This window comes from Mycteria americana, chromosome 4 (genome assembly GCF_035582795.1).
Source record: "Mycteria americana isolate JAX WOST 10 ecotype Jacksonville Zoo and Gardens chromosome 4, USCA_MyAme_1.0, whole genome shotgun sequence".
In the NCBI taxonomy this organism is placed as follows: Eukaryota; Metazoa; Chordata; class Aves; order Ciconiiformes; family Ciconiidae; genus Mycteria; species Mycteria americana.
In genome coordinates, this window is record NC_134368.1 from 88,445,312 (window position 1) to 88,462,288 (window position 16,977).

The following is a 16,977-nucleotide window of genomic DNA, read 5'->3' on the forward strand; positions in this document are numbered from 1 at the left end:
AGCCCATCCCTCTCCAGTGAAGTATTCAAGGGCAAGCAGATGCTTTAGTGCTTGTTAGACTGCTGAATCAAGGCCTGAAATTCCAGGCATCTCTTAAATATGAGGTATTTTTCTGAACTTACTTTCAATTCCGAAGAATTTTTTTCCAAATACTTTTGTTTCCTACAAACTTACTGCAACTTTCTGCAGGAAATGAGCTAAGAAATGGAAAAAATATTTCCCTAATTATGGTTTAGAGCTATTCGTTCAGGAGCCGTTATATAACACTCACTTTCAGTGTCGGTGTTATAAACAGGGTACGTGAAAATATGTGGGAGCCAGTACTCGAGGATTTAGTGTTTTGCAGGCCGACATCTCTTCATTTTGACTCGTTGGAACATCGGACTGGAAAATAAAACCTCTATATACTTAAGATGACACAGCCATCAGATGGCTGTGTTCTACAAATCGAATACGTTTATCAAGTTCTGTTTAAAAGCGACCAGTCATTATGCTGCTTACCAAGTCTGAAGCGTCCCCTGCGTGGGATGAAGCTGTCATTTCCGTTCGCTGTATGTGCCGACTCACTCGTGCTGCATATACTCCTTTTACTTCAGGCATTTCTGGCTGAATCAGGAAACCAAATTTGTGATTTTTGTGGATACATCATATAGCTTTCACACCTATTAGCACAAGGGGATGTGTAGAAAGGCTTTCAGACAGGTGCTTCATGGAATTAAAGCGCTGATTCAGCAACATTTGTAATTACAAATGGTTTCGGTATTAGTTTCAGAAGCTCAGTGTATGAGGCAGAGTCTTCTTCAAATTGCTCTCCTTTAATCATATTCTCCACCCCTGACAAATTGTACAATGCAAAAAGGTGGTAAGCACCCTGAAACTCCAATTGCTGAATAGTTACATATTCCTCTGTAAAATCTGAAAAATGGAAGCTGCCATTTGGCTGACGTGTTGTGCTAAAGCAGCCTCAGTGCTTTTGGTCCGCTTACATGCGTGCTCTGCTTTAACTCCTGCTGAGAGTAAGTGGAGTAAGCTTGCGTATTCTGGAATATAACTTGTCATGTTTAATGTCTGAACTACTCAAATATGAATCATGACTGAGAAGCCTAAAAAAATTTAAACCAGCAGAGAATAGAAGATAGGACAAAATGAGAAATACTGTATGCAGTCAGATAGTTATCAGCAGAAATTAAAAACATTAGAGGTAGAGGGCATACAGTCTAAAATTGAGAACCAAAGATGAAAGGAGGGCAGCAAAGGACAGGAAGAGTTCCCAGCGTGTAAGATGAAGGATGTCCATTTGTTTCGAGATGGAAGGGGAAAATGAGGAGAGCAAAGGGCTGCAAGGACAAAATGTGAAGGGCTTTCAAAACCTAGTATATAAACGTCATGCAAAAAGCGACAAGTCAATTGAGGGGACTCCAGGAGGGTCACCTGGTAAAAGTGGTGGAGAGCAGCTGGTTTGAGGTGCCAGATGAGGGGGGAGCAGAGTTCTGGGAGGCTGCACCGCGTGAAGTAAGTTTTCCAGCCAGAAGTGGGAAACCGCGACTGAAGCGGTAGGGAACAAAAGTGGTCTGTCTCAAAAGAAGCCTTATTCTTCTGCTTTTAAATATGCTCAGGTCTTGCACGTAGAGTTATTGCCAAAAACAAATTAGAGGTCCAAAAAAGAGGAAGGGTTGAAGAAGATTTGGCTGACTCGGTTGTAAGAATTTGCAAGTTTGAGTCACAAATGAAAATATACTGCTGTAGGGACAGAAAGAGGTAGTAGGGAGAAGATTCAGGATGACAAGTGCATTCAGGTTTCCTGTTAAGGCAAAAGTAAGTCTTGCATGAAGATATATTAGGGGGATGGTACAAGCAGCAGCGCTGGATGGAAGATCAGAATAAAAGAGGTGGTACAGAGGGGAGATGATGGGACACAGTAAACAGAGTTAAATGTCAGGTGAAGATGGGTTGGCAAACAGTTGTAGGTGACGGTGATCAAACTTGCACTTACTGGCTCTGAGGGCCTTTCTGTTTATATTGGCACTGAAGAGTTTTACAGCATATTACTCAATTTCAGTAGATGTACTGTTTATATAACATCTAAAATATACAGTCTATATAAACCTACCTAGAATTGTGCATATATTTTTATACGATACATTAAAAAATGTATTATTTTTAAAAGTGGAGATTTATCTCCTCTAACCTGATGAGGGTATTTAACCCAGAAAGAGGCAAAATGCATATAAACAATAACTACTTTTTGTTCTCTAGGGACTGTTGTTTAAAGTTGTTTTCAATTGTGCCAGTGTGGCTTGCTGGGCCAATGCAGCAATTTCAGACTTTTACTAATGCTCTTCTTGCTTTTCTAAGTCACTTCTCTCGGAGTGAATCGCCAGCTGGCTGTTTAAATCCACAGCAAATTAGAGTATAAAAAGGGGAAAAAAAAAATAGGATTTATTAGCTTGAACTCTGCACCGTGTGAATGCATGCTTTTAGGAACTGTTTAAAGGTTCCCAACATTTGAGTAAAATCCAGCCTGTGTTCTAACAATTATTCTGTTGGTCTCTTCTGTCTGTTCATTTTCGACATCATTAAGCACAAATCATATAAAAAAAGTAAAATCTTCTTGGCTCAGTGCTTTGCTATTAATGTCACATGTTCTCTTTACTCCTTTTGCCACCTCACTTTAAAGTAAAACATGTGCTCCTCAATTTCAGCAGCGGTGCTAGAAACAGAAGAAATGCAGGAATATCCTGCACTTTTTTTTGGTCATAGCTGTCATAGAAATCGGAGCTCAAGTGTCTTGATAAAGTGGCCTGAAGACACTTGTACCACCTCTGACTCTAATCTGTGCTTTGTAGGTAGGAATGAAGTCTCTGCATCTATTTATCGAATTCGCGCACACTGTGAACACTAAAATATTAACATAGCAAGGGGGTGGGAAGTGGAAGAAAGCCCTGCAGGAACATTAACCGACTGAAAACTGCTATTGTTGGCAGCCTTCGCAGCTGAGCACAAATGTGCCTTTTGTTTTCTTAATGCCCTGGGGCAGAATTTGGAAATCAACAGGTGCGGTTTTTAGTCATTATTTTACAAAGCATCTTGGATTAATATATTTTGCTTGTCCTTGATATTCAGAAGCCTGATTGAATAGAAGTGCGTATGCGAACACGACCACAGAAATAACTGGAGGCATACTCGGTGCCCTGATTTCTGGTCTGTTGATGCTTTTGCCCAACAGCCTAATAAAAGAATTGGCTCTGCTATTGTTGTTGCATACTCTTATCCATTACGGGCCCGGGTATCCATGGAAAAGATGTCTTTATAACAATGAACACCTGGCGTGTGCTTCTGTTCAGGAAACATGAGGAGGGGTGGGTCAGATGAGTACTCTTAGTGTCTTAATTGTTTATTATAAGAATGTCCCCCTTTCTTAGCTATAAATACTAGGAAGAGAGGAATAAGTAAAGACTGTGTTTTCAATTGTTTCCGCAGGAGCAGGTAGAGAATGCCAGAGCACTCATTTTGAAAAAGTGCTTTTGGGAATTGAAGGACCATACTCCTTAGCATTTACCTTCTCTAAGAATAGTGGAGGGGGTAAGTGAGGCTTATCTGTGAGCACTTCTGTAGCATGAACTCAGTAATGGAAGATTCAAAGGGCTGCGTGATGTACTGCTACATGAATAAATGTGGTTCTTGTTTTCTCTTATAGGCTGAAAATGATTAGGTTGCAAAGTGCTAAAGGTCTGTAAATTCTTCCGTAAGAACCAGCTCAATCAGGGGCTTAGTAATATTGTTGGTCCCCGTTGATGACATCAACTTACAGAAATTATCAGTTCTAAGAAATGGAACTGAACTGCTTCCAGAGCTTTAATACTTCTTCAGAGAGAGTATAAAACATTTATTTGATGCAGTGAGCTTGTGTATAAACCACGTTCCTAGACTTAAAGCAAGTCACTGTTGCAACACCATTCCTTTACGCAGTACACCCTTAAACCACAACTATTTACATTCCATGATACCTAGGATACTTCATTGTGCTCTATATAGTTGTCAGAGAAGTTGACAAAATCGGGGGGGGGGGGGGGGTTGTATTGCTCTGTTAACCTGTGTGTCTCCCCCACTGAGTTACAAAGAATTGGTTTGCATAACTGCCAGGGGAGAATGTGTGGAAAGAATAAAAGAATATGGCTGCTATTTCAGGTCACCCAGGCATCACATTCGACATTTTGGTAGTACTGAAAGGTAAGCTTTCTTTGATGCCTTTTTTTTTTTTTCCCCTCTCAGAAAATTTTGCAGCTCTGTGGGTTGTTTGGCCTAGAATCTGCACACATGGAAGGGTTTATCGTAATCTTAACATTTCAATTTTATGCCTTTTTTTTACTACATGTAGCACACTTATTTCTCAAGGGGGACCTTGATGAACTTCATCTGTGCCCCTGCATTGGAACAACATCATCCATAGACTGGTTCCAGCCAGTCCTTTTTGTTCCTCAGAAGTGAGAAGGGAAAGTTTGTTTGGACAACCGGTGTTCCGGTCGGGCAGCGTGGTCCGCCTCCTGTTCCCACGTACAACGAGGCTCTGCCACTGCGGTGGGAAGAGGGCAGTACTGCTGCAACTCTGCCTTTTCTTGGCACCTAATGGTGTCAGTGCAGCCTGTGAACTGGCCCCGGAACTTCTACTTTGGGAAGATACATTCTTTTGAATGCTTTAATAAAAAATAAGAATACAGGGAACCTGTGCAAAGCAGGAGAGGTCCTGGCCTGAAAGGCTATAGCAACCCTAGATGTGCTTCTGGTCTGGGGTGGGAGACCTTCAGAGCTGTCTCCTTGTTGCATGGCTTGGAACGTATGTGAATGACTATGCACTGTGCAAGTCGGTAGGGAGAGTCTCGGCCCGCTTACGTGCCTCCCTTTCTCACATAGGTTAAAAAAAAATCAGGCGCTCCTATGATAAAGAGGAGCACAAAGAAAAGGTTTTGTTCCTCGGTGAAACATTCACAGACCTGCTAAGCTGTTTTAGGTTCTAAATCCTTGATCTTACGAATGTCCTGTATGTAGTGAGCAAGGGTCAGATCTGACCCAGGGTGTAAGCAGACCTCAGGTGCCTCGCACCTATGTTGTGCCCATGAAAATTCCCATTCAACAGCTACCTGCCTCAATGTTACCAGGTGTTAGGTATGTCTTTGCACAGCCCAGAAACTGCTAAAAGGTTGGGTGGTGAGGTCCTACCTGACCACTGAACTGCCTAGAAATTATGTGGAGCAGGGTTTAAGGTTCTAGCAAAGGGCTTCATCTCCTAAGCAGGCTCAAAGCTCTCTGTTGTTTGGTTCACTGTCAGTTCAAAGATCTTAAACACCTTTTGTCTCAGAGAATAGTCTCTTGATCTCTCTTGTTAAGATAGAAGAGCTTATTCTGGTGAGATTTTAGATGCCCAGAGGTTAGGTTCTGTGACAGTAAAGTTTTAAATTCTAATACAAACAAAACATGGAGAGAGAGATTTTAATGCATCACAAGGTTTCCTTTTAATAGGAGCTTTGTTTTTCTGTGAAGGAGAAAGAGTGAGCAAAAGAAAATCGTCTTTAGTCAAAATAATACTAATACTAGAAAGAAAGTACAGCTGTGTTGTGTGTAGCGCACCCCATTGTCGGAATTTCTGCAGTTGTCTTCTGATTTCCATGGGAAAATGTAACAGGCCCAAGGTGGTCTGGGGTAGGCTTTAAGGTATGCTGCGGTGCAATCTGAAGAGTCTCTTGGGACTTAGAGCTCCTTGTTTTCTCTTCATTTAGCCATCCAAAGAAAAACATGGAAAAAAAACTGAAAAGTGTTGAAGTGTATTGCACAGAGTAGGAAGCAGCTTGTAGAGACCATCCTCAGAAAGATTAAACAAGCTGTGTGAGAGAACAGACATCATCTCACACTGAATAATAATATATCCAGTCAGTACTGGGGAAAAAAAATGTACAGACAATGAAAGGGGCTAAAGATACAAAAGTTAGCACTGGGGTGTTGTGGTTTAACCTCAGCCAGCAACTAAGCCCTACCCAGCTGCTCGCTCGCTCACTCCCCCCAGGTGGGAGGGGGAGAGAATCGGAAGAGTAAAAGTGAGAAAACTCATGGGTTGAGATAAAGACAGTTTAACAGGGAAAGCAAAAGCCGCGCACGCAAGCAAAGCAAAGCAAGGAATTCATTCACTGCTTCCCATGGGCAGGCAGGTGTTCAGCCATCTCCAGGAAAGCAGGGCTCCATCATGTGCAACGGTTGCTTAGGAAGACAAACGCCATCGCTCTGAGTGTGTCCCCCCCTTCCTCCTTCTTCCCCAGCTTTATATGCTGAGCATGATGCCGTATGGTATGGAATAGCCCTTTGGGCAGTTGGGGTCAGCTGTCCTGGCTGTGCCCCCTCCCAGCTTCTTGTGCCCCCCAGCCCACTCGCTGGTGGGGTGGGGTGAGAAGCAGAACAGGCCTTGACTCTGTGTAAGCACTGCTCAGCAATAACGAAAATATTTCTGTATTTATCAACACTGTTTTCAGCACAAATCTAAAACACAGCCCCATAGTAGCTACTACGAAGAAAACTAACTCTATCCCAGCCAAAACCAGCACGTTCTCAACCCTGTGACTCCATACCATTTACGTCATGCTCAGGTCCCGCACTATCCAATACATCCTCGCTAACCACCACCCCCCTTCCCATCCTTTGATGTAATATGCAGATATCATTCCCTTAGTCTATGGACCACCTCCGTGAAATGTCTGTAAAATGTCCACAAAATGTCCACTGAGTTCATTTAGTCCATGACTTTGGCTCCATCTGTTATGGTGGTCACTCAGGACAGGAGAGGCGGTGTGTTGCGTGGAGCTACTGGGCACCAAAGCCAGCTCAGGTCAGGTCAGTGCTGCACTTACACTGCTTCTTGTAAGGCTTGTCCTCCATTGATTCGGGTGGTTCCTGCCATAGTAATTCCTATAATTCAAATCCTGGGTTAGAACAATTTAAAGGTATATCCATTACAGTCTCTACCCTGGGTCCCTTTGGGCCAGGTTATAGGGTTTAACATTGCAATGAACTCCTCCCCTTGCTCCTAGCCTGGCTAGCAGCAAGGGGTTCCTGCTGTAATACTTCCTAGAACATGCAACTCAAATCCTGGGTTACAGTTTAAAGGTATTTCCATTACAGTCTCCACCCCTGGTCCCTGTGGACCAGACCATCAGGTTTAACATTGCAATGAACTCCTCCCCTTGCCCCTGCTCTGGCTTGGACTTCTCCACAGACTGCAGTCCCTGAGGGGTGTACCTGCTCCAAGTGGAGCTTTATCTATGAGCCACAGTCTCTCCAGGGGTATACCTGCTGTGGCAGAGACTTATTCACAGCCACAGTCGCTTTGAGGTGCATCTGTTCCAGCATGGCCTTCTCCATGGGCCACAATGCCTTTAGAGGTAGACCTGCTCCAGCGTGGCCTTACCCACAGCCACAGTCCCTTCAGAAGTGAACCTGCTCTCACATGGCCTTACCCGTGGCTGCAGTCCCTCCAGGGGCGTACCTGCTCTGTCGTGGGCTTATCCATGGCCACACGCTTTGAGGTGCTCCGGCATGACCTCACGCACAGCCACTGATGCTTCAAGGCGTACCTGCTGCAGCATGGAGTTACCCGCAGCCACAGATGCTTCGAGGTGTACCTTCCCCAGCGTGGAAATATCCTTGGGCCACAATCCCTTCAGAGGTGTACCTGCTGCGGCACAGACATAACCACAGACTCTTCGAGATGTACTTGCTGTGGACTTATCCACGGCCACAGACGCTTCGGGGTGTCCTGCTCCTGTGTGGACTCATCCACAGGTCACAGTCCCTTCGACTCGAGTTCATGTTGGAGTTCCAGCCTGTCCGGTACAGCAGCACAGAAACAGCGGCGATGCCCTGTTGTTCGAGCCAACGTGGGGCTCGAAGGGTTTGAGATAATGACAGATTTGATTGGAATGAATAGATTCGATTGGAATTTGAATTTATAGCTGTTATAGTCCACCACGTTGGACTCTGTAGAACATCCCTGTGTTATCAACACTGTTTTCAGCACAAATCCAAAATGTAGCCCCATATTAGCTACTATGAAAAAAATTAAGTCTATCCTAGCCAAAACCAGCTTGTGGGGAGATGCACTTATGTTGTTCGCTGTGGACTGCAAGCTCTAATAGTAAAATAACAAGAGGAAAACCACAAAAGTTACTACAGATTATTGTTAGAAAGAGGCTTTGCTTTGGAGAAGTTTGACTTTTAGATACCTATGTTGATAGGTGGGGAGCAGTAGACATTTCTGCCACGGTGATAAGCTCAATTTGGGTGGTCGTGCAGGATCAGCACTTTGGACTTAGAATCATGACACTATAGTAGAAGAGATTTATGCTGAAGACATTAATGATATCCTTCTTTAATTATAAAATATATTATGACTTAATCCAAGAAATAGGTATAGTCTATGTATATGTTTTTGTAATAGTAAATTTTGATACCACTTAATTTGTTACTTTATTTGCCTACTTAATAGAATCTCTAGACAGACAGTCTAATTTTCTGATGCAAATGTCATAAATTGTAATATGTCTATTAGAATATCAAATTGGGATTAGTTCAAGTCTTTACATTCATACAGTCTGTCAGTACCCCACATTTTACACATCCGTATTCTGTTTGTTTCAGGTTTCACCGAATTTCATTCGTTATTGTAAAGGCTGAATTTTTCATGGCTCAGTGCATTAGATCTTTTTTTTCTTTTTCTTGGCTATATGTCACACTGAAGTTGTTTGAAGCTGGCTGCGAGGTTTTTTCCATTAATACAGCTGTATTATTCTCATTGCTGCCTTCTTTCTGGTTGTATCAGTGTTTCACAGGCAGTGATCTTTTTCCAATCTTGGTAACTAGCTGTTGCTGTGATAGATGCCATTGTTCACAAATGGAGACTTGCTTTCGTAAAATAATCTAGAATTTATAGAGCATTCCTTCTTCTGCATTTGCTTTGCTGCTTTTTGAGCTGCTTATTTGTGTTTTGCATTTAATTTTCTTCCAGTTTCTTATGTAGACAGTGTAGGAGACTTTTTTGTAATCAAGTATAGGTAATTAAATGAGAGCAAAGGAAGCAAGTACATAAATTTACTTGCGTGTTCCGTTTTTATTACATGTTTGGCTTTAAAGCTTGGCTTCCTCTTACTGATAATCATTTTTCCCTTGCCAAACTGACAGGTGAACACAGTTTTAGCTGATGAATTATATACTGTCAAAAATGAGAGGAATTAACTTTTTGTTTTTAGGAAGCGACCTGCTATTGAATTTATTTTTTTCTCGGGCTTTTCCTCTGATACTGTTGTAGCGTAAGCATTCTATGCTAGATGCTATCACAAACTTTCTGAGGATTCGTGGGATTTTGCTGCCTGCTAGGTAATTTCTCTGGCTGTCCTTGTCACGGCAGGACGCTTCTTTCCTAATCGGCTCTTGTGCAGCGGCACACCTTCTTACGCTTCAGATGTTTGGGAGCTGAGTGCTGGAAGTATTTCGGTTTGACCTGCCCTTTGACATTCACCTTCGGATCACCCGTAATTGAAACCTGGCTGAAAAGAGGGCAGCAGAAATAGATATTTATGTACCGCATTTGCAGTTGGATGTGCTTGTAAAGAGGCTGTGTGGAAGAAGGAAGGAACTCAATATTTCCTGAAACATGTAGAAGCAGCGTGCAGGCTTCAAAGGGGAGCCGTCATCTTGGGTGCCCCAAAGGTTGAATTCGCATTTGGTTCCCCCCATAAAAACTTACGTGCTGCAAACTTACTCAGCAGGTTTCTGACGCTCCTCTAACAACGCGAAGGATTACTTTATTTCTTTGGAAGTGCAGCTGTCGTCTTTTGGACCTTAATGTCCACTTACATCCCTGACTCGAGGAGCGTTCAGTGCTCTTTCTGCTGCCGCATGGCACAGTGTGCATGGTGTGAGGTATCTCCATTCACTTAGCATTTCCTTTTACAGCGGGTGTAGTAACAACTACTCCGACACAAGCAACTGAACGAGGTGAATGCAGAGAGCTCATTATCGTAATTTGTGTGACACCAGGTACCACCTAATCGGCACCAGTCAATATACTAGTTAAGTTTGGGGTGAAAAATCTGGGAATATTACGCAGTCAGTAATGATGATGATGTAACCTTTATATATTGCAGTGCATCCTGCAGCGTGTCCGAGTAAGATGTTTTTATTGTGGCTTACAAAAATATCAGGCATGCTTTTTTAATCAATACAGTTATTGTCCTTAAATCATGCAATAACAACGTAGCCTATCATTCATACCTGAAAATGTTCAGCTCTAGTATTTGTTATTTGAGCACACTATTATGTCTGTAAATGAGAGCTGAATATTAACCCTGTCTCAGCATGGTGCGCTACTTTTATCCTTTTACTAGTGTGTGATAATTTCGTGAATTACCCTCTTGTTTTATGGCCCAGTCTGAAGCAGCCTCCACAGGCACAGCTACCTCTGACTGAATACTGTGGGCATATGACACGCGGGGCACGTCCTTGCTTTGGCACGTAAGCTGTAAGCGTGAGTAACAACTGTATTCACCGTGTGCTTTTCCTTGGCAGGCTTTCCGATGTGAAGCTTTGTCTCTAAGAAATGGTATTAATTTATCAATTTATGAGGGAAATGTGGTTTTTTCCAAGAAATGTACTAGCTGAAGCATCAGAGTTAGCAATATGAAGTTCAGTAAGCAAGAAGAATTTAGGCAGTTGAATAAATGAAGTATATTGTTCAGTTACAGTGGCTGTCGTTTCAAAGTATTGCAGTATGTGAACACGTGCAGATGCCCTTTGGTTTTTTTATTCACTCGATGCTAAAATCTCAGTGACGTGAGCGGGAGCCAAGGGCTGCCAGAATCTTGCAGGTTTAGACTCGATAAGTTGTTTTCAGTTAAATGGAAGAGCTCCATCTAGTTTAGGCTCTGTCATTTGAGAGTTCATTTCACCTAGTAAATTGTGAAGTCGTGTTTACTTCTCTGGTTTTTTTTCATCTTGTTTAATTTACTGTCTGTCCACCGGAGCAGGAGCAACATGTGTGTCGTGTTCATCATGCACGGTATGGGTTAGTTCTCTAGATTGCCTGTCCCAGGTGGTGCCCGCCTGCTCTCGGTGGGTTCAGAGTGCTCTCAGGTGTCGTACGGGAACAGTTAAACGACGGATGAAAATGTTTAACGTATGTGAGAAATGAATCATATACGGTGTCAGTTCAGAAGCTGTGGTACAGCAATTAATAGCAAAGAAATTTCAAGTGTTTATGTTCGAAGTCGGAGATGAAGTGCTTTATTATATCTGTGTTATTCCTGAAGAGTCGACAGAGGAGGTATTTAGCACTTCGGAGAAGACCTTCAGACACCTTCCAGGTTTCTAGCTATGCTGGCTAATCCTGTAAATATAGATTGAGGTAGTACAGAATAGCCTTTTAAAGCAGTGCGGTAGTGCACCAGAGATAGACATCTTGTGCCAAATGACCAATAATCCCTTGATTTATTTTCTTTTTCTTTTTTTCCCCCGAGACGCTGATCATATTTCCATCTTTCTTCTAAAACAAGCTTAGTTTAGTTCGCATTTCAGGTCGTCTCTCTGTATGCTGTGTATAATACGGCAATGGGTCAATCCGTGATTAAGTTACAGCCAAAGCTGATGCGCGTTAAGATGCTGTAACTCTATACGTCTGTGCTTGTGTTTCAAACTCGCTGCAACTGAATTTACAAATCTTAGCATAAAACCTCAGTGGAAGAGTTTAAGTTTATAAAAGAGCTTTGAGCTTACCTTGCAGATTTTTAAAATATTTTTTTTATATTTTGAACTTCCGAAATTTAAAATTACTTTTTTTTTTTTTTTTTTTTTTTAAATTAACAATGAAGTAAACACGGAAGAGGGTTAAGCTGACATTTTCTCATGCAAGTGGCGTAGGCTTTGAGGCCTCACAGAGAATTATGATGGTTCAGTTGGCAAGTGGTGACTAGCTCAAGAACTGCACCTCTGGGCAGAAGGCTGCATACGTCTTAAAAGAGCATAAAAATAATCCACACTGTTAACATATGTAGAACTGATTCGATCGTTCCTATTGTTAAAGTTGACTGAAAATATCGGGCAGTACAAATTATAGAAAAAGTAACGAAGTTTCCTTTCTTGTTTTTTCCTCCAGATTCAAAAAGTGTTTCACAAACTTGAAGTGCTGTTTTAAAGATGGGGTTTTTTTCTTTTTATATTTTATTTTAAATCTGTTGTTACAGTCCTTTTAAACATACATATCAACTACCCGGATGCTTTGCAGTAAGGATTGAGCTCTTTAATTTTCTTTTAACATCTGATGCTAAATTATTGACTCTAAGAGTTGTCATCCATAGCAACTTTTTCTAAACTTGTTCATTTCTTAGTATTTTCAGAACTAACCTTACCATGCAATTATTGTGACCCATGATAATTTTATTTAAGGGTTAAAGCACTGTATTTCAATTGTAGCATATTTTTTACATTCCAAACAGTTGTATTTTCCAAAATTAGTATTTTGGGAAATTTGTGATGCTTATTGTAGTTGCGTCATAGTAAATCTTGTAATTTAATGTTCACATACTTTATTTAAAAGGGTACAATTATTGTAGAGAAAACAAACTGAGTTATGCTGTACATCTCTGCTGGGCTTCAAAAAGTCTTGGAAACTTTTCTTTTAGCAAAGAATATTGTGTTAAAAAATTATGTCTTCACTGGTATGATTTGAATGAAAACAGCTAGCTTTTTATGTGTTTAATTTGTGTATTTTTTAAATAGGAAAAAAATACGAGAATAGCATGCCTAACGGGGGAAAATGTACAAAAGAGCTCCCTTCTAATTAATTGATATTTAAACATGCTTAAGCTGTGTGTTGTTTGCCTTCAAAAGTTACTACTCTGGCTTAATTATCCCAAATGTATTGCAGGATAGTGCTTATTTTTCTAATAAATGGATACATTTTTTTCTTGTCAACATATTAAGTTAGATTTGCAATGTAGAAACCAAATACTTAGATTTCTCTGAGCGAGTATATTTGCTGTATGTTTCTGTATTTATTTTTTAATTAATTCTGCCTGTAGAGGCTGACATTTTGCACTGCGACTGTTTTTTTCCCTTTTTGATAGAGAGAACTGTGAGAGCAGCACAACGCCGTGTGTTTGCCTTCATCTCTGCTACTGAATCAGTGCGTACTTTACCATTATTTGACTCTGGAAATCTCTTTGACTTTCAGAGAATGTAAAAGTAAATAATGTGCCTTTATATTTAGTTTTACATCATATATTTCTCTTATCATGGTCCTCATATTTCCTTTTTTTGTTACTATAGCATTTAAGTGTTACTGACAGCTGTGTCCAGCATATTTTGGTGTTTCCCTAACATTCATACCAAATACAGTTTCTGCTATCTTTTTATTCTTGCAGTCAATGGTTCTCTGATTTGGATTCCCTCTCGATTCACGAAAAGGCCCTATACAAATGCTGCTTATATTTTCTGCAAAAAAAATGGTGCCTCCGAGCAATCCGAATATGGTTACTGCTTGTTTTGGCCTTTTTTTTTTTTTTTTTCTTTCTTTTTTTCTTTACACTTCAGGTCTGTGTTGGTGAGTCGCCAGGCAGTTTGTGTGTGAAGCCTGGTACTCTGTTCCTCTTGGAACAGGGCTTTGGCATCCCTCTCCTCGTATCCCTTCTACTGGAGCTGCACGGTAGTGCTTGTGTCACAAATACAGATTTGCTTGCACAAGACTCGGTGGATAATGACCATGTGTCCCTCCCTCCCCTATTTCTTGACGTTGTCCTAATTTAAAATTTGTTCCAGTAGTTGAACAGCTATAATTTTTACAGGACTTCTTGCGTGCAAATTCATTGCTGTTTGTCGATGAACCTCGCTGTTGACATCATTAATTGCGCTTACTGAAGTCTTTACTGATTAAGCCTAAATCAGTTGGATGGATGAAGCGAATTACCAAAAAAATAGTGCTCATTAATTGAGGACGATTACTTGATATTAAGTTGTCAAGATCTGTCAGGAGAGCCGGAGACTTAATGTATCTCTTCTATTACTATTTGCTATGCTTTAATAGTTTGCTTTCCACACATAGGTAAACCAGGTCAGTCGGTCTCGCTTCGCCCAGGTTGGTGTGCGGTGAACTTTGGGGACCTGGTTCTGAATGTTTCAGACCCAGAGCTGTCTGCCAAGTGTCTCTCCGCTGTAAGGGTGCGTGCTACACCTGGGACATCTTCCGCAGGAGAAGGTTAGGATTTTCCTGCTTGTCCCCATGCGCTTTTAAACCTGGTAGTCAAGAGTCATCTTACTGAGTGTGATAAATAAGGCCGTGTATGTTCTGACTTGTATGCAGACCGTGCTCTTCAGGCCGTATTATGGCACTTTCTAGAGGTCAGCTTGGTTGCTGTTACTTATCCTCAGAGTTCCAGGCTTATGCTTTGCCAGAGTGTGACGCTTGGGTCTGTATGTATAAACCTTTGGTATCCTGCTCGAGTTTTCAAGAACGTTTTAATTAAGTGCAGCAGGAGGACATAGGAGTTGAATTGTTTGGTAACAGTTTACTTAAAACAAAAACAAAAACAAAAACAAAAACAAACACCCCACCAACCACTCCCCCAAACCCCAGCTTCCACAGGTCATCAATAAATTAATCTTTGATATATTCCCCTAGCCATCATTGCTTTTATAAGCCCCGAAGTATCCCAAAGGATTGGAATTGTTACTATTTGTCATTTTATTCATATCATTATCACACTCAGGAGGTTGTGCCCGCGATCAGGAGCCGATTGTTCAGTGCACGGTGCAAACAGGCTGCCGAAGCTGGCTAGCGGGTAACGAACACAGTCAATGGCAGGAGAAACAACACTCGAGATCCCAGTTCAGTCCTTAGTAGTAATCGCTACTGCAACAACCAGGATATAGCAGTAATTTTGTGACCTGAGCCGCCAGCCGGGTGGGAAGATGCCTAGGTTGTGGTCGTCGCTTCCATCGCCGCTCACGTGTTTTATGCAGGGGCTGTTGATGCTTTTCGCGTGACGCAGCCCTCACAGCAGGGAGCCCGTGTCTTCCTGGGCCGGTGTGAACGCCCAGGATCGCTGCCGCGTGCCCTCGCACGCCCGCTGCTCCCACCCGCACCTCCTGCTCTGTCCTCGCTCGTCCAGAGCCTGTCGCTCTCCTGCTTGACGAGCCACGTGTCGAGCACCTCCGCGGCGGCCAGGCTGGAGCCAGAGTGATCTTCGGCAAAGTAAAGCTGCGGTTGCACGTGATGGAGTTTTTTGGCAGCTCCCTCGCCGTCGCACCGTGCCGCCCTGTCTCCCTTGCTCTGGCGCAGCCATCTGTGTAGAATTTAGTTCTCCTGCTTTCAGGGCGACTCTGCGGATCTATGTTGAGATTAAATTCTCTAAAAGGAGTAGCACCCAGCGCTTGATTGGAAAGAGTAGAGCTGGAAGTGCGCTTTGCGCAGAGCCTGGTAACTGCATGCTGCTGGTTCAACGTGGCCGCAAATCTTCCTGTCACCCCTTGGCTGCTCTAGGAAGGAGAAGCTTCTGGATTGCGGTCGGCTTGAACAGGGGACATCAGGACTCCCCACCGAGGAGAAAGGTGAAAGGAGGAGTGCTGAGGCAATTCGTGGAGTCGAGCACCAGCTAAAAGCAGGGTGTCTGGATCCATGCTACTGTACTCGTGCACCTGGGAGGAGGGGGTTTATCCTGTGTTTTTTCTTGACCCCTGTTCTGACTCTTGTCCAATAGATGCTGATGTCAAACCGGTATCAGAGGAACCATGGTTTAGTGGCTCGGAAAGATAACCTAGTCACACTGATGGTATTATGAGAACAGATAGCATAATAGACCTGTAAGAGTTCCATTACAAAAACAGATAACTTCTTCATTTTTGCTGTAGTATTTTGATGCTTAACGTTCTTTTGCAGAATTAAACTTTTTGTATTCTCTAACTGCTGGTTATTCAACTCCAAACTTACTGTGCTACGGTTCTTATGGGGTGGAAGGACAGTTAAGAATTTCCCCTTTCAGTTGTTAGGAGCGTTCTCAAACATAATGCAGATAATTAGGATTGCAGAGATAGCACAACCCGAATTACTGGTGTGACATTTGAAGTTTGAGTCCCTATGAAGGACTGGTTATTGTAATATCCTTGGATATCAAATCGGAGCTAGTTAAAATAATGGCAAAAGAGCCTCATCTCCAAGAACGCTTTACAGTTTATTTCTCTTCTAATTTTGAAAAATTATTTTTAGCTAATATTATGAAATTGAATCTGTGCTGCTTTTCTGCCTCTTGACAAAAGCTTCGTATTCTTAGCAGCCATAGAAATGATGCTGCAGAAAGTGAGGATAAATGCACTAGAAATCTGTTGGAGTTACAGGGTTACAGTAGGCAGTAGCTGGCTATTTTTATTATCTCCAGATTATGTATTTTATTGTCTGAGTTACCTGTGTGTGTTTTATACTGCCTGACACTAGACATTTTAACATACCTGAAGACCTTCAGGTATTTCCAGTATAAATAATTCATGCACCCCCCCCCAACACTCTCATATCTATTATATAAAACAAGTACTATATTACTTAACCAAAATGCAGCAGAAGGAGTACTATAAATGGTGGTGTTTGAAGCAAATATTACAAAAGTGTGCTATATAAAAAAAAAACAGCGTAAGTAGAATGGAGCTTGACGCAAGTAGTAGTATTTTATCTCCAGAAAGTGTCATTAGGGCTCGATGGCGTACAAGTTCAGACCTACAGCCTGCTGCTCTGCCCCAAGGTTAAAAAGAATCAAACTGCCGGGAGAGGGGGAGCCAACAGATGGTAAACCTGGACCTACGTGTATCTTCAGGTTAATGAATAATCAGCCTGAGAGAGAGGTCAGCCCTGCTGGGAAAATAATAACTGCTGGTCGTTCGTTATCGGAAGTTCCCGTAGCG

General features: G+C 42.1%; 1 protein-coding gene across 11 annotated transcripts in view; it reads left to right on the top strand.

The window, feature by feature from the left end:
• CAMK2D (calcium/calmodulin dependent protein kinase II delta) overlaps positions 1-16,977 on the top strand; it is a 167,177-nt gene that overhangs the window by 49,274 nt on the left and 100,926 nt on the right. Inside the window, exon 1 of one of the 11 annotated variants that reach the window (XM_075501207.1) lies at positions 1,853-1,889. The exons of the other annotated variants lie outside the window; for them this stretch is intronic. Coding sequence (XP_075357322.1) covers positions 1,868-1,889 — 22 coding nt within the window. The 5' untranslated portion in view covers positions 1,853-1,867. Of the gene's footprint in view, positions 1-1,852; positions 1,890-16,977 lie in introns of those variants that run through there. 11 annotated transcript variants of the gene reach the window in all.